Genomic DNA, 25,220 nt, shown 5'->3' on the forward strand with positions numbered 1-25,220 from the left:
AAAGCTAAATTACTAGAGGCCCCTCTTCAAAAGGATGTATTATTTGGTGATAAAGCTGAGGAGGTATTAAAGAAAATGGAAGAAAAAGCTAAATCAATGCAAACAGTGCAAGATTTTCTACAGGTACATCCTCCACGTTTCAGTAGAAATTGGCCTTCCAAAAATTGGTCCTTTACAGCCATGGACAGACCCCAAAGAGGTAGATACAGGCACCCGAGGGGCTGAGGGCAATCTCAAGGATCGTATAGGGGCAGGCAATGGCAAGCTCCTACACAAAGAGGTGGTGAGGATAGTTCACAGCCAGTCAGAAAGCAAGCCCAATGACTTTCCCCTTTGCATGCCAAGCAAGGCTCAAATGGCAGCACCCTTAGGAGGAAAACTGGCATTATTTTCAAAAAATTGGCATATTGTCACAAAAGACAAATGGATCCTGGACATTATAAACAGAGGCTACAGATTCCATTTTCACACCCTTCCAAAAATGAGAGGCATGCCACACCTGCCACACAATCAAAGGGCAGAGGCACAAAGACAAATTTCAGATCTCATGGACATGAAAGCTATTCAAGAGGTACCTACTCACGAACAAGGTCAAGGTTTTTATTCCAGACTATTCCTGGTACCAAGGAAGGGAAAAGATTGGAGACCTATATTGGACCTATCCATCCTAAACACATTTTTACTCGTACCAAAATTCAAGATGCTCACATTACAGCAGCTTCTTCCCATGCTGGGCAAGGAGTCTTGGCTGGTAACAATGGACCTCAAGGAGGCATACCTGCATGTCCCAATCAGACAAAATTGCAGAAGATAACCTCAGATTTCTTGCAGGTTCAACCCATTATCAATTCTCTGCATTGCCATTTGGCTTATCTACTGCGCCCAGAGTATTCACGAAATGCCTGGCATCAGTAATTGCCTACTGCAGACTTCAAGGGATACAAATATACCCATATTTGGATGACTGCCTGATCCAAGCGGACAGCAAGCACATACTTCTGAAACATCTGGCTTTTGTAATAAGGTTGTTAAATTTTCTGGGATACACAGTCAACAAAAAGAAATCAAGGCTAATACCCTCTCAGAAAATAATTTTCCTGGGTGCCAACTTGGACACAAACACCCAGATGGCCTACCTCACGCCAGAGAAGCAGGGGCAACTAACTCAATACTTCAAAACACTAGCAAATTTCACCAGGCTGACTGCAAGGAAAATCCTGCAGGCTCTGGGATTCATGGCATCTTGCATCCTGCTAATCCCATGTGCAAAGCTGCATATGAGGAAACTTCAATGGTACCTGAAAAACCTATGGTCTCAACACAGCCACAGTTTGGAAACAATAATACCACTAATTCCATGTCTTCAAAAGGAATTTCTGTGGTGGGCTCAAGCATGCCAAACAAACACAGGTCTCCCATTCTGCAAGCCTCAAGCAAATCAAGTCATCACAACAGACGCCTCGGACTACGCCTGGGGGGCGCACATGACAGATCGGTACATTCAGGGCAGATGGTCCCAAAAAGAAAAGCACCTTCACATCAATCAAAAGGAAATGCTAGCAGTAACAAATGCTATTACAGCTTTCAAAGACCTTCTGCATCCAGGTCAACTATTGATAAGAACAGACAACACCACAGTAATGTGGTACATAAACAAACCGGGAGGAACCCATTCATATCCCCTGTGCAGGCTGGCCATGTCACCCTGGAATTACAAATCGAACTTCAAGCACAGTACTTGCCAGGCAAGGAAAACACGCTGGCAGACAACCTAAGCAGGAATATGACAGATCCACACGAATGGAAGTTGCATCCTCAAGTTTTTACAGAGATAATTCAAGCATGGGGAAGGCCAGACATAGATCTCTTTGCCTCCCACAAAAATCACCAATTGACAAAATTCTGCTCAAGGACTTTCCATCCACAGGCCTGGAGAGTGGACGCTCTCTCTTTCAGTTGGACAGCAATGACAGTTTATGCCTTTCCACCTCTTCTGCCCAAAGTTCTACTAAAAACCAGAGCAGACAAACCAAGGATGATTCTCATTGCTCCAGACTGGCCAAGACAGCACTGGTACCCACTCCTGAGGAGCCTGACGCATTCCCCTCCATGGACCCTACCTCGAATGCCTCTTCTGACTCAGCACAGCTTCAAAACTCTTCACAGTCAGCTGAAAACACTCAGTCTGGCCGCATGGAAGATTCCTTAACATCACAACAGACCCTACTCTCCAAGGAGGTGCAGGATGTCATTTTGGAGGCCAGAAGGCCGTCTACCAGAAAAGCTTACTCCGCAAATGGAAACGGTTTTGTGCCTGGAATGAGAAAAACTGCCAGGATCATGGAAAACTGAATTTACCTCAAATATTACAGTATCTAGCTGAGCTGCTAAGCAGCGGGCTTTCATTCTCCTCCATCAAAATCCATGCCTCAGCCATTTCTGCAGAATACAACACTGATCCACCTTTATTCTCTCATCCCCTCTTAAGACAGTTACTCAGAGGGGCAAAGAATATAAAACCCCCAAGGAAACCACCAATACCTGCTTGGGATCTCAATTTCATACTAGAAAAGCTGACCCTGCCTCCTTTTGAGCCAGCTGCCTCAACAGATTTGCAATATTTGTCCTGGAAAACAGCTTTCCTTTTGGCTATCACCTCCGCTCGTAGGGTATCGGAACTACAAGCCCTCATGGCTGTGCAGCCTTTTATCATCTTCCATCAGGACAGAGTTTCCTTACAAACCAACCCGTCCTTTATGCCAAAGGTGGTATCCAGGGTAGCTTTGAATCAGGCTATACACTTACCTACCTTTTACCCTAATCCTCAAAAAACAAAGGGGAGAGACTACTACATTCCTTGGACAGCCACAGACAGCTGTGTTATTTGGACAGAACAAAGCCTTTCAGAAAATCAGAACAGCTCTTTGTGTCCTATGCTGTAGGAGCTCAAGGGAAACCAATTTCCAAACAGACAATCTCAAAATGGATAGCCCACTGCATACGCTTTTGTTACTCTTTTCATGGTAAGACTGTACCTGCAGGCATCAGATCTCACTCCACAAGGGCCACAGCTACCTCTGCAGCTTTCCTCAGAGGAGTTCCTACCCAAGGATATATTGGAAGCAGCCACTTGGAGTTCTGTGCATACCTTTTCCAAGCACTACCACCTACCATTATACTCCAAAACTAGAGCAGGCTTTGCCACAGCAGTCTTGCAGGGTATTCTGGCTCCTTCTAGTTCCATCTAGTGCCTACCACCCCTTTCTTAGCTTTGGGATTCTACCTATCTGTTATGACTGCAGCTGTATGCACGATGAACATAGTACAGTTTTGTACCTACCATAAATGTAGATGTTCGAGTGCTAATACAGCTGCAGTCCAGGTTTCCCTCCCTCCTTCCCCTCTTGGGGTATTCTTTTATGGTGTATTTGCTTGCAACTACTGTTTTTTGATTATATTGCATTGCTTTATCACACAAAATTATGTATTGCCTTCCTTCTGGGGGCACCTGACATCGGGGGCAAGAAAAACTGAAGAAAATGGCGTTGACTGGTTCTTTTATACCCCTGGCGCTCTGACGTCAGGGAAGAAGCGAAGACAACCGACGCCGGACCTAGACTTTGGAATTCAGCCGACCGAGGACCCGCCTGATGGCAGGAGAACCCATCTGTTATGACTGCAGCTGTATTAGCACTCGAACATCTACATTTATGGTAGGTACAAAACTGTACTTTCTTTATCCTCCAGCTTCTGACAGGTCTGGGTTTCATTATAAATTTCAAAAAAGCCCACATGGTTCCTATACAGGACCTGGTTTTCCTGGGCTGCAGACCAGATGCACAGAAAAATCATGCCTTCCTCCCTAAAGAGAAGGTCCACATTCTGTCTATTTTTTTTTTACAAAACCTTTCCTCTGCAACCATTGCTGAACAAGGGAGAGGCTAAGAACTTTGAGGTAGCATCCTTATGCTTCCCCTCACCAGATTTCACATGAGAAAAATCCGATTGGTGCCTGAAATCTATGTGGTCCCAGCTCTGTCACCCCTTGTACACCCTGATTGCTCTCCTCTCTTGTCTCAAGGAGCTGCTTTAGTGAATGGCACAGGTCATTCTTAACCCAGGACTGCTATTCACACCACCACCTCCTCTTCACAAGGTTCACAGTGACATCTGAGGCAAGGCATGGTGGCATAGATAGGGTAAATTAGAGTGCTTGTTAAATGGCAGCCTCAGTTCCTGAAGGAAGAGATTAATCTGAAGGAAATGAAGGCTTTTCTATTAGCTCTTCAGACCTTTGGAAACCTGCACCTCCTATAGTGTAAACAGACAGCACCTCAGTCATGTGGTACATAAACAAGCTGGGAGACACCTGATCTTACCAGCTGTGGATGTTAGCACAGGAGGCAATGGAATTTGGCCGTCCAGATAGACTTCATGCTTACAGCCACATACATTCCTTCTCAGGACAGTGTAGTAGCAGACTCCCTAAGTTGCTCCCTGGAGCAACATAGAAAATGTAAAAACATACAAGTGGATGTTGAACAGGCAGGTTTTCCAAGCAGTAATCCTTCAGTGCAGTTACCCCTCAGATCGACTTCTTTGTGTCACCAACCATCAGCTCCCCCAGTTCTGCACCACAGACCCTTGTCCCACAGCCTGGAGGACATATGCTTTTTCTCTCTGGTTGACAATATGCTTTCTTCCAGGAATTCTTCTCAAAGTGCAAATAGAAGCATCCAAATTTACGATTACTTTTGGCACCCTTTTGGCCAAGGTTGCATTCACTCAAATCTTCCATCTGTGAACTTGACCCTATGGATGATAGGATTTTAATGCCTCAAAGACGCCTCTTCTTTGAGGGGGTTGTTCAAGTCCTACAAGAAGCCAGGAGGGCCCACTACTAGAAAATCTTAAAACAGCTAAATGGAAACGATTCTCCTGTCGGTGCTGCAAGCATAGTCCGGACCCACTCTTATCACAGGTTCCTGCTGTACTAAAGTATCTGTGCGATCTGCTTGGATCAGGTATGCCCTACTCTTCTATAAAAGCTCACCTGTCAGCTGTCAATGCCTGTTTCTTTCTTAACCCTTCACTTATGGGTAGGGTGGAGGTCACAGTCTGTAATGAATAAAAGAAAACACATGGTAGAGTGTATGGATTTGCAGGTCGTCTCCTTAGGTTTATGCTTCCACTTTTACCAGTTATTTAAACTGGCTTACTGGAAAAATAGATGTTTTTCTCTAAAATGTTTTTCTCCCTGGGTTTACTATCGCTGTGTTGGCTCACAGTTGGTAGAGTCCATCTGTGTAATGTCCTGCATCCCAAATGGTGAAATGTTGAACACAGACATTCCTGACTGTCCTACCTTTCCACCTTCTGGACCTCTGGTAATGCTCGTTTCTGGATCCAGAGTGGTAGGGAATTTCGATGTTTGGTATTTTTGTCAGGTGTACCAAAATTCACCAGTCCAACTTTTGCGGTGGTGCATTGACCATATTCCAATTCAACTCCTTGTGAATTGACATTATGATAGTAAACCTTTTCCCTGAACCATTGGCCCATAAGCCACATCTGCATTTATTACAGCTTCCCACAACAGACTGAGATTCCCTTACAGATGCCAGTAGCAAAAGTCTGTGTTTTTTTTATCCACTAGTTCTGTGCTTAACATCATACTGTCCCTCTCATTGACTTCATAAAGTCTTACATTTCCCAGGGCGGAGCACCCTATGTCTCATTTTGTCCTCTGGAGATAGTCAGGTGAGCTAGGAGTGTCATGCTGTCATCCTTATTGGTGGCAAGCTGTTTGCCTCCCTGCACATGTCCATGTTGACCAAAGGTTGACATACATTGGGCTTTTACAAACTGTATTCATGCCTCTTCAAGTGCTATATTGAGACAGTAGTTTGAAGGATCCCTGGTATCATCTGTAGATTCTGATGATGTGTCTAGACACGTGGTTCCCCACCAGTCCTGGCTAGTGTAACCTTGTCATTCCTCCCAACAACACATCATATGATGTTATGGAAAAAAAAACATTCTCTTTTGAAGAATTAGAGAAAGTGTTCCTATTCCAAACTCTTCCTAATCCTAAAAAAATATTTTCCTTGAAAACCTACTGTAGATCCAGCCAGGTTGACCACATTTTTGAAATATGAAATTCAAACTGCTGCTGTTGTAGGTAGTTTCAGTTTGTCAACCTGAATTTGAAGGATGCTTATCATGTTTTTCGTGTTTCACTGTTGCAGTCATCACACTTTGGTTGTCTGCCAGCAGGTAGCCCTCAGTCGGCCCGAATACCAGAGACTTAGTATTTTTGTGTCGGTTGCTGTCTCTTCAGAACTGACGTCAGGTCGTCAGGGGTATAAAAACAGGCAGCCAACGCCATTACATCGGTCTTTCTTACTGAGGAGCCCGAAGTAGATTGCACGAGTTCTGGTCGGCCGCTACCTGAGTTTTCATTTCCAAATTGAATCATCCTAAAGTAGTCTGTAGCTAAGTACCCCATTGGGGATCCTTTTTTCTTGCTCTAACCGATGTCAGAAAAAGTTAACAATTGTATCGCCTGTGGAATGCAAGTACCACACCGAGATTTCCATTCTTAATGCATCACCTGCTTAGGCCCAGACCACGATGTACCTGGCTGTTGGTTTTGTGCTTTGTTCAACGCCCGAACTATTCGTCATTGGGCCCTTATTGTAGCTAAATACTTTCGTTCTTGATCTTCGTATTCTGAAATGGCTTCAGTAAGCAATCCATCTTCCGATCTTCCAAAAAAAGTAAGGATAAAGACAGAGACAGACCGCACAGATCCAAAACGCTTCCGTTAAACTAGTCGCCAGTTCATCGGTACTCAGTGAGGTACTTTCACAGCCCCTGATGCCCACTTCAATGGATTCGCAGGCCGCTACCGAGACCCGTTCAGAGTTCGGTATGCTGTGAGACTCTTCTTTGACTACCGAACCTGCGGATGTCTCTACCTTGGATAGGTCCAGAGCCGCTGTGCAGGCACAGTCCAAGGAAGTTTTTCGCATTACCGATATTCGACACAAACTGACGACTTCTTTCGCATCTTCAGTTCTTTCTAAAACTACCGAGTTTCTAAGGCCAAGAGTACGAACCAGACCATGTCACATCAAAGTTACTGGACGCTCCTTTGAACAAGGACAATCTGTTTGGCACCAAAGCAGAAGAGGTTTTTAAAAAAGATGGTAGAAAAGGCTAAGTCTACGCAGACTATCAAAGATTTTTTGCAAGTGCAGCCTCCAAGATTCAGTAGGCATTGCCCCTCGAAGCATTGGTCCTTTCCAGCCCCCTCAAGGCCATCTCATCTAGACCCAGGGGAAACAGACCCCACAGATTACAGTCTCAGGGTATGCAGAGATCTAAGCAATGGAGTACCTCCACTTCTAAAACAGGGAGTGCTAAGCCACCCCCTTACGGAAAGAATTCACACTGACATCTCAACTCCACTCCTCACCTCTGCTCAATTGCTCGTGCCCCTAGGAGGAAAACTTGCCCACCATGCAAAAAACTGGACCTCCATCACCAATGATCGATGGATCCTCAACATAGTCTCTCAGGGGTACAAATTTTATTTCCACACGCTGCCAACCTCAAAAGGGTTCCCAGACCTTCCTCCAGACCAGTGGGCAGAGACACAAAACCAAGTTTAATTCCTGCTCTCCATAAGGGCAATTCAGCCTGATCCTGCAGAACAGATTGGCCAAGGTTTTTATTCCAGACTGTTCCTGGTACCCAGAAAAGAGGGCACCTGGCATCCAATCTTAGATCTATCCATTCTAAACACCTTCCTGGTGGTACCAAAATTCAGAATGCTCACCCTACAACAGCTTCTCCCTGTGCTGTCCAAACATGCCTGGTTAGCCACCCTAGACCTAAAGGAAGCCTATCTGCACACCCCCAGCAGGGACCCATGCAGGAAATGTCTAAGTTTCAGGGCAGGATCTATGCATGATCAGTTCTCTGCACTTCACTTTGGCATATCCACTGCTTCCAGAGTCTTCACAAAATGCCTGGCTCCAGCCCTTGCCTATTGCAGACAGAGAAAGATTTAAATATACCCTTACTTGGACGATTGCCTGATTCAGGCAGACAGTCAGGAAAAGCTGTTGCAGCACCTGACATTTGTAAAGGGCCTTCTAACCTCCCTGGGGTTACACTATCAATGAAAAGAAATCAAAATCAAAACTAGTCCCCAGTCAAAAGATTGTATTCTTGGGAGCAAGCTTGGACACAGCATCCCAGATGGGATTCTTTACTCCAGAAAAATAAGCTTGTCTGACAGACTACTTCACTCAAATGGCCACCAGAACCCAACTATCCACAAGGAAAATCCTGCAGGCTCTATGGTTCATAGCCTCCTGCATTCTACTAATTCCATATGCCAGACTGCATATGAGGAAACTTCATTGGTACTTAAAAAGTCTTTGGTGCCAACATTCTCAGGACCTGGAAATTATCACACCTTGTCTCGGGACAGAGTTTCTTTGGTGGGCAGCAGCATGCAACCACAGCAAGGGACTTTCCTTTACACAACCCCATGCTGCCCAGACCCTAACCACAGATGCATCAGACTATGCCTGTGGGGCACATCTGGATGGCAGGTGCATTCAGTGCCACTGGACCCCAAACCAAATTCATCTGCACATCAACCAAAAAGAGATGCTAGCTGTTCAGCATGCTCTGACAGCTTTCAGATCCCTACTCTCACCAGGGCCCCTTCTAATAAAAACCAACAACACCACAGTGATGTATTTCAACAAGCAGGGGGGAATCCAGTCTTACTCACTATGCAGGCTAGCTATATGAATCCTGTGGAACGCAGCCTTGCCTATGCATATTCACCTGCAAGCTCAATTCCTGCCAGGCAAACAAAACTCTCTGACAGACTACTTAAATCTCCTAGACCCACACGAGTGGCAATTAGACCAACACCTTCAGCCTTCTAACCCAGAATTGGGGTACACCGATGGTGGTCCTATTTGCCTCCCCCTTCAATCACCAGCTCAGTAAATTCTGCACCAGGGTACCTCACAGCAAAGCCTGGAAAGTGGATGCCCTATCCTTCCAGTGGGTAAACCTTTCAGTCTATGCATTCCCCCTGTGTCTCTTCTTACATGAGTACTACTCAAGATAAGACAGAAGGACCAAGGGCAATCCTGATTGCCCCAGAATGGCCACGCCAACACTGGTACCCAGTACTGCGCAGTCTGTCACCAGTGCCACCATGGCACCTACCCCATATTCCAACCCTTCTTACTCAGCAGGAGGGACAGATCTTGCATCTGCAACTGCAAACCCTGAACCTTGCAGCCTGGCTTATTCCTTGAATTCTCCTCTAGTAGCCAGCCTAAGCAAGCAGGTGCTGGATGTCATTCGTGAAGCCAGAAGGCCCAGTACTCGGAAGTCCTTTGCTGATAAGTGGAAAAGGTATTGTTCCTGGATTCATTCTAAAGGAGTGGACACAGCACAGCCCTGCTTACCTCTTATCCTGGATTACCTAGCAGATCTACTCCACAGAGGCCTGTACTTCTCTTCCATTAAGATCCATGCCTCTGCCATCTCAGCTCATTACAGCACTGAGCCACCTCTCTTCTCTCACCCTGTCATCAAACACTTCCTGAGAGGGGCTAACAACTTAAGGCCACCAAGAAAAGCCCCCACCCTTGCTTGGGACCTTAACTTTGTGCTGGAAAAGCTCACGCTACCCCCCCCCCCTTTGAGTCTGCAGCGTCAGCAGAGTTAAAATTCCTCTCTTGGAATACAGCCTTGCCTCTGGCCATCACTTCAGCCAGAAGAGTGTCTGTGCTACAAGCACTTATGGCTGTGGAATCCTTCATTATTTTTCATGCTGACAGGGTCTCCCTCAGGACTAACTTTACTTTTATGCCTAAAGTGGTGTCCAGTGTGGCTCTCAACCAATCTATTAATTTGCCCACCTTTTTCCCTAATCCTCAAAATAAGGGGAAATGATCCTACACTCTTTAGACGTGCACAGACTGCTCATATTCTACCTTGATAGGACTAAACCCTTCAGGAAGTCTGACCAGTTACTAGTCAGCTTTGTGCAAGGAGCAGAGGGCAAGGCCATATCAAAACATACCATCTCCAAATGGATAGCACACTATATCCATTTCTGTTACAAACACCATGGGAAACCACCCTCTCTGGGGGTCAGAACACATTCAAGGACTTACTTCATCCAGGACAACTACAGATAAAGATGGACAACACCACCGTTATGTGGTACATAAACAGGGGGGGGTACACATTCCTACCCCCCCCCCCCCTTTGCAGACTAGCCATGGCATTGTGGAACACAGCCTTGACTTACCAAGTACATCTTCAAGCTCACTTCCTGCCAGGAAAACAAAATACTCTGGCAGACGACCTAAGCAGAAATTTTATGGACCCGCATGAGTGGAAACTGGATCCACAAATCTTCAGCATGGTAACACGGAAATAGGGGAGCCCAGACATAGATCTATTTGCCTCTCCCCAAAATTATCAACTGGACAAGTTCTGCACAATGACTTATCACAGGCAAGCATGGAAAGTGGATGCCCTGCCATTCAGTTGGAAAAACCTATCAGTCTATGCCTTTCCCCCTCTGCCTCTTCTCTCCAAGGTCTTGCTAAAGGTCAGACAGGAAAAAACAAAAATGATCCTAATTGCTCCGGCTGGCCTCGCCAGCACTAGTACCCAATCCTAAGGAATATGTCTCGACTCCCTCATTGGTACTTGCCTCAAATACCTCATCTACTGTCTCAGCAGAACAATCAAATTCTACACACCCAGCTCCAAACTCTGAACCTTGCAGCATGGCTGATCATTTAATTATTCAAGCAACACCTCTCAGTAAATCTGTGATGGATGTCATTTTGGAAGCTAGAAGGCCTAGTACTAGAAAATCTTATGCTGATAAATGGAAGAGATTCTGTGCTTGGAACCAAGCACAAGAAGCAGACACAGCAAAACCAAATATTCCTCAGATTCTTCAATACTTGACTGAGATGCTTGACAAGGGCCTATCTTTTTCTTCAGTAAAAATCCATGCCTCTGCCATCTCGGCTCATTACAACACGGAGTCTCCCATCTTTTCTCATCCTTTGCTAAAACAGTGTCTTAGAGGGGCCAAAAATTTAAGGCCTCCCAGAAGATCACCAACTCCTGCATGGGACCTTAATTTTGTGCTGGAAAAAACTCACCCTGCCTCCTTTCAAACCAGCAGCTACTGCGTATATAAAACTTTTGTCTTGGAAAACAGCTTTCCTTTTGACAATCACTTCAGCAAGAAGGGTTTCAGAACTACAGGCTCTCATGGCTGTGGAGCCTTTTATTACATTTTACCCAGAAAGGGTGTCCCTCAGGACCAGTCCTTCCTTTATGTCTAAGATGGTATCCAGTGTTGCTGTTAACCAAACTATTCATCTGCCAACATTTTACCCAAATCCACAGAATAAGGGGGAGCGGATTCTGCATTCATTGGATGTGCACAGACAACTAAGATTCTACTTAAACAGGACCAAAACTCTAAGAAAGTCTGAGCAAATACTGGTGGCATTTGCTTCAGGATCAGAGGGGAAGGCTATATCATAGCAGACTATTTCTAAGCGGATAAGCCACTGCATTCATTTCTGCTACTTGCACCATGGTAAACCTGTGCTCGAGGGAATTAGGTTGCATTCCACCGGGGCTGCCTCTACCTCAGCAGCCTTTCTCAGAGGAGTTCCAACCAAAGACATTCTAGAAGCTGCTACTTGGAGCTCTGTGCATACCTTCACAAAGCATTATCATTTGCCTCTCTTCTCCAAATCCAGGGCAGGCTTTGCCACTGCAGTTCTGCAGGGCCTTATAGCCTCCCCTAATGCTATTTAGTTCCATCCTCCCATCCATAGCTTTGGGATTCTACCCAAATGTAATGACTGCAACAGTGAAACATGAAGACATAGTACAGTTGTGTACACTTACCATAAATGTAGATGTTTGAGTGTATTCACTGTTGCAGTCCGTGTTACCCACCCGCCATCCCCCTTTTCTATAACTTCTCTTTCCTTCACTATATTCTAAAGCCTTTGTGGTGTATTTGCTTTTAGATGAAGGTAAAGTTTATGTTGCTAAAAGTATAAATTGCTGTTTATTTATATTGATATATATTTATATATGTGTGTGTGTATGTGTGTGTGTGTATATATATATATATATATATATATATATATATATATATATATATATATATATATATATATATATATATATATTTTTTTTTTTTTTTTTTTTTTCTGCTCCCCATTTGGGGGGCACCTGACATATGGGGCAAGACAAACTGAATAAAATGGCGTCTGCTGCATGTTTTATACCCCTGATGACCTGATGTCATGGAAGAGGAGACATCAACCAACGCAGGACCCAAGACTTTGTTATTCAGGCTGACTGAGGGCAACCTGGCAGCAGATTACCCAAATGTAATGACTGCAACACTGAATACACTCGAACATCTACATTTATGGTAAGTGTACACAGCTGTACTTTCTTGAGGTTCAAGGAAAGGAAGATGCCCTTTCAGTTAAACTCATTGTCATTTGAGTTTTCCACTGTTGCCGTAGTGATTTATCAAATGTTTGGCACTGGTACTGGCCTACCTCAGTACTCGAGAGGAATCTGAATTTTATCATCATGTGTAGACTGTAGTTGAAACCCTGACAGGGAAAGAGATGCCAGGTATTTTGGGTATGCTTGTACTGTGTCTAACCTTTGGTTCTCTCTGAATTTATCCTAGTCAAGCCCGTCAGGGAAAGAGATGCCAAGTATTTTGAGTATGCTTGTACTATGTGTCCAACCTTTGTTTCTCCCTGAATTTAGCCTAGTCAAGCCTGTTAGCCATGTATGTCAAATATTTTCCTGGGCTCTTGACTGGGTACATAATTGAGCAAACTGGTCTGTACAAGGACAGACCATCCTGCTAGGGCATTTTTTTTCTTCTTCTTCTGATTTGGTCCAGAAGAAAGTGTTGCAGCTGTGGAATCCATAAAGGCTCTGGGCTACATTAGCGTGTATCCTAATGGTACCCTTGATCAGTGGCATCTCACAAGTTCGTAGGAGCAGTTCAGGCATCCCTTGGACATAATATTACCTCTGAAGCTTCATAGCAGGATGGAATTGGGCTGATATTGCTTGCAAGCATTTAGCAGCTATAGGATGTACTTTGGTCTGGGTTTGTGTATTCTCCAGAGATACAAAGATGCCACAAGACATAGTACCTGAAAGTGCAAGTGGTCATAGATTGCTGCTATGCAGTAGACCAGTTAAGCTATTTGTCCCACTGGTATACTCCTGTACTTGCTTCCCTTGTTCAGAAAAGATAGTGTGGGGGCTAGGTGTGAACTAAATTTGTAGTCTCCCATCAATTCTTCTAAGCTGAAGTTGGAGTCAGGGGAAGTGCTTTGCTTCACAAAAGTTGGGAGATTATTCTGGCGATGAATATCTCTTTGGGAGAAATCTGTCACCAAAAAGTCTAAAGTCTTGGTATGTCACAATACATATTTATGTTCTTTGATCTTGCATTTGTATTAATACCAGTCTTGTAGATAATCAGTAGATCAGTCAGGATTGGATCATATGCAATTGTCTAGGCCAGGTGTAGGTCATCCATAGCGGTCTGTTGGGAGACTTATGAGATTAAGGGCTTTTAGATGTTTTAAGTAGCTTGAGAAGCTCATGCCCAATATTATTATTTGTTTTTTTTTTTTTTTTGAGGAATCACTATAGTTTCTCAAGTTTGTATTAAGTCTTTGAAGAGCTACATGTGAAAGGAATGCACAGTATTCTAGTATGGACCTAATAAGGAATGAATAGAGGAGAATAGTAACATATTTCAACTGAGAGGAGAAGTCTTTGGTAATTAGGTGGGCAAGGTAAAATTGTTTCCTAACGGTGGATATGTGGTTGTCCAAGGAAGGGTTATCCGCAAAGTTGACTAGGTCTGTGACCGTATCTGTTTTAAGGGGGATAAGGATTACGTGGTAGGTGTATTTGAGTTCCCTGATGATTATCTTCGTGCTTCACTGTTGCAGTCATCACATCTGGGTTAACTTGTCTGGGGTACACCATAAACGAAAAGACAGACTATGCATGGGGGGGCTCACCTGGCAGGGAAGTGCATTCAGGGCAAATGGAACCAAAGTCAAATGCACCTGCATATCAACCAAAAAGAAGTGTAGCTATACAGAATGCTCTGCCAGCCTTCAAGGACCACATTTTTCCGGGACAATTAATGGTAAAGACGGACAACACCACAGTTATGTGGTACATAAACAAGCAGGGGGGAACCCTTTCATACCCTCTCTGCAAACTAGCCATGGCTCTGTGGAACACAGCCTTGAGCTACCAAGTGCATCTACAGGCTCAATTCCTGCCAGGAAAACTAAATACACTGGCAGACGAACTAAGCAGAAATCTGATGGACCCACACGAGTGGAAACTGGAACCAAAAATACTCAACCTCCTGAGGAACAAATGGGGGACTCCAGAGGTAGACCTCTTTGCCTCCCCTCAGAACTACCAATTGGACAAATTCTGCACAAGGACTCCCCACTGTCAAGATTGGAAAGTGCATGCCCTGTCCTTTATCTGGGAAAAGCCTCTCGTTTTATGACTTCCTCCTCTGCCTCTCCTCGAAGGTTTTGCTAAAAATCAAACAGGACAAGCCAAGGACAATACTGATTGCACCAGACTGGCCACACCAGCACTGGTACCCCCTCTTGTGCAGTATGACACTGCTGGAACCATGGCACATGCCTCAGACCCCTTCCCTGCTGTCCCAGTAGGAGGGCCAGATTCTGCACCCTCAACTTCAAACCATGAAACTTGCAGCCTGGCTAATTCCTTGAGCTCCCCCATAGCATCCCTCAGTAAGCAGGTGCTAGATGTCATTCTGGAGGCCAGGAGGCCTAGTACTAGAAAATCCTATGCTGAAAAATGGAAAATATACTGTTCCTGGAGCCAGACTCGGGATGGGCACAATGGTGCCCAGCTTACCTCATATTCTTCAGTACTTAACAGAAATGCTCCACAAGGGCCTAGCCGTATCGTCAATTAAGATTCACGCCTCTGCCATTTCAGCTCACTATAATACTGAGTCACCCCTCTTCTCTCACCCTTTGCCAAAACAATTCCTTAGAGGGGCCAAAAATTTAAGACCCCCCCCCTCCCCAGGAGAGCCCCTACTATAGCTTGGGCCCTTAACTTTGTATTGGAAAAGCTCACTTTCCCTCCATTTGAGCGAGCTACAACAGCACAGTTGAAATTCCTGTCTTGGAAAACAGCATTCCTTCAAGCCATCACTTCAGCAAGAAGAGTGTCTGAATTACTGGCCCTCATGGCAGTGAAACCCTTCATTATCTTCCATGCAGACAGGGTTTCCCTCAGGACCAATCCTTCCTTTATGCCCAAGGTGGTGTCTAGTGTGGCCCTTAGTCAGTCCATTCACTTGCCTACTTTCTTCCCTAATCCACAAAACAAAGGAGAACGAATACTGCACTCTCTGGACTTGCACAGACAACTTAGATTTTATTTGGACAGGACTAAGCCTCTCTGAGAGTCTGAACAGCTGCTATTTGGCTTTGCTGCAGGGGCAGAGGGGAAGACCATTTCAAAGCAAACCATTTCCAAATGGATAGCCCATTGCATTTATTTCTGCTACAAGCACCATGGAAAACCTACCCCTGGGGTTAAGATCACATTCCACCAGGGCTGCATCTACCTCTGCAGCCTTTCTCAGAGGAATCCCTACCGGGGGACATCCTTGAAGCTGCTACCTGGAGCTGTGTACATACCTTCACCAAGCATTACTACATGCCTCTTTTTTCTAAATCCACAGCTGGTTTTGCCACTGCAGTTCTGCAGGGCTTGATAGCTGCTTCTAATGCTCTCTCAACTTCTTGCTCCCTTCCTTAGCTTTGGGAATCAAACCAAATGTGATGACTGCAACAGTGAAACACGAAGAACATAGTACAGTTGTGTACACTTACCATAAATGTAGATGTTCAAGTGTATTCACTGTTGCAGTCCTGGTTACCCTCCCTCAAGCCCCCTGACGTCTCTTGGCTCTACCTTTCCTTCTTGTTTGGTATATTTAAATTTTCTGGTGTATTTGCTTTTTGTGGGAGGTGTATCATAACATATAATTGCTTCCCATTGTGGGGGGTACCTAACATCTGTTGCAAGAAAAACTAATGTAATGGCGTCAGCTGCATGCTTTATATCCCTGATGACCTGACGTCATGGATGAAGAGACCGCATCCGATGCAGTAATCCAAGACTCTGGTATTCAGGCCGGCTGAGGTTTACCTGCAGGCAGATAACCCAAATGTGATGTCTGCAACAGTGAATACACTAGAACATCTACATTTATGATGTGTACACAACTGTACTTTTCCAAAACTGCATGATGCTTGCATTTTTTGGAGTTTGACTGTAGACCACAATCCTGACGCCATGAATTTGTATAAGTTTATTCCTGTTATTAGTAACAAGTTTCTTCAAGGGAGTCAATGGCTCCAAGCTTGCATTCATCTGCAGACTTGGTCAGCCAGAGGCCTTTATTGCAGGCTTTGACATCAGAGAAGTAAATGCCAAGTAGAAGTGGTACCTTAATGATGTTAGGGTACACCACTGGTAAAAAATCCACTTAAAAAATAGTGTGCCATCATTTATATTAGATTGGGTTCTAGTATGCCACTTGGCAACCCACTGGTTATATTGGGATTTATGATGAGTTCGACCAGTCTGTCAGTGATAAAGTGGGATGTAGTGTGAGAAGTCCTAGCTAAATCAAGGTAAGTGACATTCATTGAGTTACCCTCATTTAGTGATTCTGTGATTCTTCCAGAGGAGAAGTCAGCAAGTTATAACAGGCCTACCTTTTACAAACCCAAATTAGTTTGTGTTTGGGAATTGTAGGTTTCTTGTCTGTTGGTCTGTGATAATGCAGTTTATCACTTAACTAGTGAATCTGGTGAGGCTGATAGGTCTGTACTGTAGTAGTAGTGGACCCATTTTATAAAAGCAACAGCCACTGGTGCAGGTTTTTAAGAATGTTCAGAGTGTTTGTGAGGCTGCTGTGATGAACGCAACTACAGTTCAGTCAGCACAGCAGGAAGAGACAACTTCATGTTTGAGTTCTGCACCCTCCTCTTGCAGAGGAATGGGTCATTGTTGCACCCAGACCTAAGGCTTCTTGGGATGGCTTGGATGCTCTTAGCTCGAGTCTGTGCATGCGCCAGTTTTTCAAGTAGGTGCTTTACCTCTTCTAGTAAGCCAGGTATCCTAGTACCTGAAAATCGTGTTAATCTAGATGGGAAAAATAAATTTGTTTTGCTTGTAGGGGTATTACACCTACAGAGGCTACAGGACAAGAGCAGCCTTGCAGTATTTATTAGTACTGTTTCACAGTGAATTGTCTTGTGTCCTATTAATGCATCTGTCAGCCTATAATGCTCATGTCAGCATCAACGGAAAGGGGTATTAAGAGATAGAATAATGTCCCTGTTTGTAGGGAAGCTGGTAGACATGCAAAACACCCTGATGTCTGGATGAGTACTCCTCTGGACATCTGTAGCCCTGGAGGATCTAGGAGATTCCCACCTTTTGGGAACTGTAGTCCATTTTGGGGAGGCTTGATGGTTGGCACAGCAAGAGGGGATAAAGAACCTAGAAAAAAAATTGCGTATCTGTTTTTGCAGTGTACCTCCTCTTGCACTCACTCTACAGTATTAAAAAAAAAAAATTCATGAAAGGTTCTTGCATCACACCCCCACCCCCGAATCCTATGCCATGTATTCATGGGATCTTAATTTTGTGGTACAAACAGGTAGCCTAAGTAATGGAAAGGGCAAACATTGTAACTGACTCTCTTGTATTTTTCACAGCAGGCAAATAGAATGGTCCTCTGTCCAAACAGTCAAATTAGTTGGTCAGTTGGATTATTGTTTACAAGAATTTTTCCACTGCTGATACAATCAGAAGTCACAAGTATAGCAGCTGCAGCAGTTTTCTTTAGCAATGTTTCATTCCAGTGTTTCTGTGCGATAGACATGAGGTCTTCTATTCACACCTTTCCTTAACATTGCAGTTTGGACATAAAACTTTGCCACTGCCGTCTTGCAGGGCATGCTTATATACACCATTGCCTGTGAATAGTGAGTAATACTTTATTGTGCATCTTAAGATGAACACACTACAGTTGCATGACTGCCCACAGCATAATAGTAGATGCTTCAGTAAAAAGATTTCAGCTTCTTGACTTCCCCTTTAGAATGCATGCCCCCCCCCCCCCACTCACCTTTTTCTGTTTTCTTTTTGCCTTGAATTAGAGTTGGAGGGAGAAATGAAGGACACTGACATTTATTCATCCCTGCCTCTTTTTTAGTCAGTAGTTGGATCTTCCCTGGACCATTAAGAAGGCGTAGTGATGTAGCTGTTTGCTTGGTCTCCTCACAGGAAAAGGTTTTTCGGTTCGATTCTCAGTTAAGGTGCCTTCTGTGCAGAGTCTGGATGTCCTCTCTCCATTTGTGTGAGTTTCCCCCTATGTTAGAGATATGTGTCTGGAGCATTTCACCCCAGGCCTCTGCTGAAAAATTGACTTGTTCCAAGTCCGACTTTCCCAGTAAACAAATGTTAAAAATGCTGTAGGACTCTGACAGTCACCCCTGTTCAGGTCGGTGAAGTGAAGATGTCCTCCTATTCATTGTTGCAGTATTCTTTACTTATGGTTTGTCTTCTCCCAAACGACCTGATGTCCAGCCTGTATACAAAAGCTTATTTCCACTGCCTGTATGTGAGATGTCACATGAAGACAGAGAAAGTCAGCCATAAAAGAGATGTCCACACATACATACTATCCAGAACTTTTTTGCTGCTATTTGGAAAGGCTAATTCTTCTGTTCGGTCTGCTGTCTGATACCTTTGGTTTTGCCTTCCAGCTTCAAATAAGTACCCAGTATGGGATTTATTTTCTTACTACTGCCTCTTGTTGCTGTTCATGTCATCTAGGAAGGGTACGTGTAGGTGTGGAAGACAAATTCCACATAAAGATAGACACAAGCTTTGCTTGTTATGTTGAGTCATACTCATGATCACCGATCTTGTTCTGTCTGTCAGGCCTTTGTACCCAAGATGTTGCGTAGTAGTCTGTCAGCTTTAAATCCTTACTTAGAAAATCAGATACTCAAACCTCTGGCTAGGGATGTGATGGAGCGTTCCAGGAGTCTTTCTGAGCCATCTTTGAAGAGGAAGGTTATCAAAGTTAGGCCCAAATTCTTTTCAGCTGCACCTACTCCCTCTGACATACCTCTTGAGGTTGGTGAAAACCTGGTAGTGCGTTCTCCGCTTCAGTGGTTACCCCACTGAAAACCATCAGGGGTGTGGATCCTTGCACGTCTGAGGCTATGCAAACATCTGGTTTGGATGACTTGGGGGAACCATGGCTTGTTCTTCTGAAGGACTCTGGAACCACTCCTGCTACTCCCTGTAAAGAAGCTTTGGACGCAAAGCATATGTTTGCCCATTCTCCTCAACAAGAGAAGCATGTTAAGAAGCAGCAGAATAATAGGCATTCCACTGTCCCTTCCACCCCACTTTTGGACTGGGATGCTTTCTCGCAGGGTTTCATTAAGGCCCTGATGGCTTTGAGGTCTTCTGCTTCTACTATTCCGTTGCCTGCCTTTTTCTCATCTCCAGTGTTGGCATCTGGGTCTGAGTTGTCTCCTCCTGTGCATGCTGCTGAATATCAGATTCCTGATTCTGACTCTGAGGATTCTTCTTCAGATTAAGATTCCTTAGCATACTCCACCCAGATTCCTTCTCTGAAATATTCCTCTCCAGAGGAGGAGTCTAATGGGGGAGATTCCCCCATATAAGAGCTTTCCTTTGGGGAAACTATTAATGAGATGAGGGAATTCTTTAAGTGGGATTCTTCTCAACTTTCTGAGGAGCAGAAAAGATTTGATCTTCTCCATTTGGAAGCCCTTGCTCCCTCAGCAGTTCCTCCAGTCCTTCCAGCTCTCTTAGATGTCTTTGCATACTCTCTCTAAAACCCCAGATTCCCAAGCTCCTGCCCCTAAAAGACCTGATTGATTTTATAAGGTCCTTGATGACTGTAAGTTTCCTTCTACTGACCCAGCTGTGGTCTCTATTACTTCTGACAAATCTTCTCGTATGTCACCTTCTGCAAAGCTGCTTCCTTCTGACAAAACAAGATTTTGGATAGTTTGGGGTAGAAGATCTATACTTCCTCCACCTTGGCTATTAGGGTTATTAATTACCAGACACACGCCTAGGTACTCTCTGGCCCTGCTTTCTGGGGGTTCCCAGGCTCTTTCCCAATTATCTGATTCAGAGGCTAAATCACTGACTCTCTTTTGTCTGCTTCCTCCCAGGTAGCTAAGACATTCCATCAAATGTAGTTGTGATGCAGTAGTGGCATCTTCCAGGGCAGCAGCTTCTGCATCTGTTCTCAGAAGACTTTCATAGCTACGTCTACAGTCACTCCCTGATGACATAAAGGCCAAATTGCTTGATGCTCCTTTGGATAACTCTGCCCTTTTTGGCACAGCAGCTGCAGTTTAAATATCTGAAGGAAAATGGTTAGGAGCTCCAGGATTTGAAACACTTTGTTTCCCCAGTCCCTAAATTCCATAGGAATTTCCTTGCCAAGACTCCCTCTGTCAGATCATCTGCTCACTCCTCCACATCTGCTTCTTCTGGACCTAAGCCACTGAAGTCTTCCAGGAGACCCCCCACAGTTTCTGAGATTCAGGCATTGATTGTTTTTTTCTCCCCATTTGATTTTCTACAAGGACAGAGTATCTTTGCAAATGAATCAATCTTTCATGCCCAAAGTGGTGAATGAGTTATCTTAATCAGTCCATTCCATTGCCTACTTTCTTCCCTTCACCTCAGTTCGCTAGTGAGAGAGTTCTGCATTCCTTAGATATGCACAGGCAACTCAGACTTTACGTTGATAAAACAAAATCTGTTAGGAAGGCTCATCAACTTTGTGTCCTTTCATCCCAGGGCTTTGGGTTTACTTATTTCCAAACAAACTCTCTGTGGATTTCTAAAGCTATCGTTTGTTCCTATGACTTTCATGGAAATCTTCTTCATCCTTTGAGGCCCATTCTTCCAGATCTGTTGCCTCTTCAGGGGCTTTCTTCAAGGGTCAAGATGCTCACTCCATTTTGGAAGCTGCTACTTGGTCATCTGATCATACTTTTACAAAGCATTACAAGTTGGACACTATCTTTAGAGCCAGGGCTGCATGGATTTGTAGAAAATGCTTCTTCATTGTCTTCTCTGCTCCATCATCCCCCTTGAGTTCCCTTTGAGCTTTTGCACACTCCCATATGTAAAGAATACTGCAACATTGAGTAGAAGGACATAGAAAGAATAGTTGTGTAAAATCTTACCATAACCATAGATGACCTAATGTTCTCTGTTGCGGTATTCTATCCCACCGGCCTTCCCCCTACAACTTGTCCTTTCTTAGGATGACTCCCTTTTTATGTACCCTTTGGATTTCTTTTCCTCATGGGGCTAACTTATTCTGAAGATAGTATGTGCGGATGTCCCTTTTTATGGCCAACATTCTCTGTGCCTTTGTGTGACGTCCCACATACAGGCAGTGGCAGTAAGCTTTTGTATACAGGCTGGATGTCTGGTCGTCTGGCAGAGTATAACCCATATGTAAGGAATACTGCAGCATAGAAGAGAAGGACATCTATGGTTATAGTAAAATTTTGCACAACTATTCTTTCTAAAGTCCTCCAGGGTTTTTCAGAATAAAAACCAGGAACAGTGCATGCCTCTGTATTAGACTCATTTAATGGTAATCTTCCTCCTGTAACTGAAATTAAATTTTAAAGGCTGCTTTTCATATTAGTCATATGTTTGACTAGCATCTTAAACAGGGGAAATACTTTAACTCATTTCTGTTATGTCCAAAAGCTTTGGATGTTTGGCCGGAAGAACAAGTGTACACTTATGATTATTTTTAATGGGTAATCAATAATAACTGTAGTGTTGCTGCATCCTTTCAAACATCTGCTGTTTAGGAGAGTACTTGCCTCCCTGAAGATAAAATAGAGTTGTGTCAGAATGTTTTTGTATTTTGTTTAGAAGCCATAATTTTTTATTGATTTGCAGCAAAGTGTATACTGATACATTGGGGGTGAGGGTGAAGTTGATGTTGGTTCCAATGTGGGTACTTTCACGGATCAGAAAAGGTCCATTGTTAATGTAGGAGTGCATTAATTATTTTGCCCTCCCTTCACCATTATTTTTTTTTTTTTCATTTTGGTTTAGAGCTTGTAACAGGGTATGTTTTAATCAAATGGTTCTGAGCAGGTCATTGTGTGTGTGTGTAATCAGACTCAGCTGAGCACAGGTGTGTAATAGTAGAGTCTGCTGACTTCTTGTTATAGTTGGCAATTGTCAGTGTAGAATCCTAAATCCCTGATTTAAAGGGGAAGCACATTTTTCTGCAACTTTTTGTCTTGCTATAGCTGAACATGTACTTTTGGAATACTTTTGTATATAAGCAATATGCTTTTATCTTTACTAGCATCAATAGGGGACCTTGTAGTGGATTATTAAAACTACATATGCATTTCATGTGGAAACTGTTCTTTGTTTACTGAAAGCCTTTTTTTCTCAATCTTTTATTGTAGCTGTCCAAACTACTGGTAAGTTTACAGTGTGGTTAAACTAACAAGTCTACATGTCTGTATCTGCGGGCGCAAAGTTTAGTCTGCTGTAATTTGTGATTGTCTGTTGACCTCCCCAACCCATTTCAGATGTTTCATCTACACAATGCTTTGTTGTATTTACTTTTTTGTTCATTTTAAGTTCAAGCTAGCTAGATGCACTAAAGGTTTTCAGTGTTGCTTTTTATTAGTTGTGTCTTGGCATTGCCATTTTATCTGTTGGGTCATTCTGCATTTGTGTGGTTTAATGAGCTTTCAGTACCACTCCTACAGTGTTAGAAGCGGTAAGAGTGAAACATTGGTTTGTGTTGCACATTTCCTCTTACAACAGTATATTTTTATTTTTTCTTTCAGCTGCAGCTTTCTCTTAGCTATACAAGAGGATCATTCAAAGTTATTTTAATTTCTTTAGCTACTGGTGGGCTTTATCATGATTTAATAGGCTGCCCAGACTGCACCATCTTTATAATGTGTGGTACTTTCAGTAAGCCATTCGATGCAGAATGTCCTGTCACTTTTTTTTTTAAACCTTGAAGCAGGATTCTTTGCCAGCTTGTATACACACACACTTAAATTTTTCCCCCACGTAGTATTGTCTGCTCTGTTTCAGCAGTTGGGTATTCAGCTTCTTGTTGTAGTGTCCTTAAGTTTAGTGTGTCAGCTTTGATTGTGACTGCCCTTGTTTTGTTTTAACTTTTCCAAGGGATAATCTGTTTTGTGACGATTGAGTTTTGGTAATTTTAAGCGGATCCCAGGGCAATGTTAATGTATTTAGATCTTGGATTAATGCTTTATTCGTCATTTATCCCAGAGCAAACACCAGAAGCATCAGGCCTTTGAGGCAGAGCTTCATGCCAATGCAGATAGAATCCGAGGTGTTATCGACATGGGAAATTCCCTGATCGAGAGAGGAGCTTGTGCTGGCAGTGAAGATGCAGTGAAGGTACATTATTTGCTCTTGTGTATTTTGAAAGGTCTGTCTGTGGTCTGTAGAATATATATAAATTCTCTACAACTTTTTTAAAATGATTGTACGGTTTTCAATACATATTACAAAGTTGTAGGTAAAGAGTAGTTATTTAATAAAACAAGGCTAGGTATTTAGTTAAGAAATTAAATATTTCTAAGAAATGTGTACTAGTTTTTAGTAATATTTAATTTTGTACGTCTTAAGTTAGTGTCACAGCAGTGGAGCAGTTACTTTGAATGGGATAAATTGGAAAGTGAGTGAATGAGTATCACCATACAGAAAGTTGAAGTGATGTAAAGCATTTATTTTGCAGTTTAGTTTCTTGTCAGTGGTTAAAAAAAATCTCAGCATACCCATTTAATACTTAATTGATTTTTAATTTTAGGTTCGTCTGTCTGCCCTCAATGACCAGTGGCAGTATCTTGTCCAAAAATCTGCAGAAAAAAGTCAGAAACTGAAGGAAGCCAATAAGCAGCAGAACTTCAACACTGGAATTAAAGACTTTGACTTCTGGCTAACAGAGGTAAGGAGGCATTTAGATTGCCTGTTTATTAGCACAGCCTTTTCTATGTTTTTGAGTGTTTAAATAAATTAGTTTAAACTTTTAAAATTGACCCTTTTTTACATATTAATGCCACAGTGTGCAAGCAGTGAACTTTAATTTCAGTGGCATCTGAGAAGGGAAAAGATTAGGTGCATCCATAGAATTAAGTGGGTGATGCATTGGTTATAAGCAAAGGCACATCTGTTAGTCTGTGGATGCACCTCATGCTGTCCCCAAGCTGAGATCATTGAGGGATTGCCTAAATTTATTTGGACTGTGACTTTAATAAAAAAAAGTTTTCAAAGCTTTTTATTAAAGTCTGGTCCAAAAATGTAAGGAGTAACAGGATGGAAAATGCTTTGTGGTGCTTTAATCACTTGATGCCACAAATTACATCTGAATGTTGGAAAAACACATTAAATAAATCTACATTTTTTTTTTATTTGGACTATAAAGTTGGTATATCAGATAGATGTTCTTCGTGTTTCACTGTTGCAGTCATCACCTGTGAGTTATCCCTGCTGTGGTAGCCCTCGGCCGGTCCGAATACCAGAGTCGGTGTTTTTTTTTTTGCGTCAGCTACAGTCCCCTGCAGTCTGATGTCAGGTCATCGGTGCTATAAAGCAAGGCAGCCAACTTTATTACATCAGTCTTTCTTGCTGTGGAGCCCGTAGCAGAAGCAATTCACACGAATGCCTGTCGGTCGCTACCAGAAGTCAAATTTCAGCTGAAAACGTCTAAAGCTAAGTATCCCGTTGAGGGATCCTGTTTTCTTGCACTAACCAATGTCTGAAAAAGTTAACAATTGTCTCGCCTGTGGAAAGCAGATCCCACACCGAGACTTCCATACTTACTGCATCACTTGTTTAGGCCCAGACCACGACAGCCCCGATTGCCGGTTTTGTGCCCTCTTTAATGCAAG

General features: G+C 43.4%; 1 protein-coding gene across 1 annotated transcript in view; it reads left to right on the top strand.

The window, feature by feature from the left end:
- Positions 1-25,220, top strand: part of SPTAN1 (spectrin alpha, non-erythrocytic 1) — a gene marked incomplete in the record, with an annotated part of 2,849,969 nt that overhangs the window by 1,650,683 nt on the left and 1,174,066 nt on the right. The window contains 3 exon segments of the mRNA XM_044058813.1: positions 22,749-22,763; positions 23,596-23,727; positions 24,140-24,277. Of these exon segments, the coding sequence (XP_043914748.1) occupies positions 22,749-22,763; positions 23,596-23,727; positions 24,140-24,277 (285 nt within the window).

Source organism: Protopterus annectens, chromosome 16.part0 (genome assembly GCF_019279795.1).
Source record: "Protopterus annectens isolate FY-2018-M chromosome 16.part0, PAN1.0, whole genome shotgun sequence".
Lineage (NCBI taxonomy): Eukaryota > Metazoa > Chordata > Ceratodontiformes > Protopteridae > Protopterus > Protopterus annectens.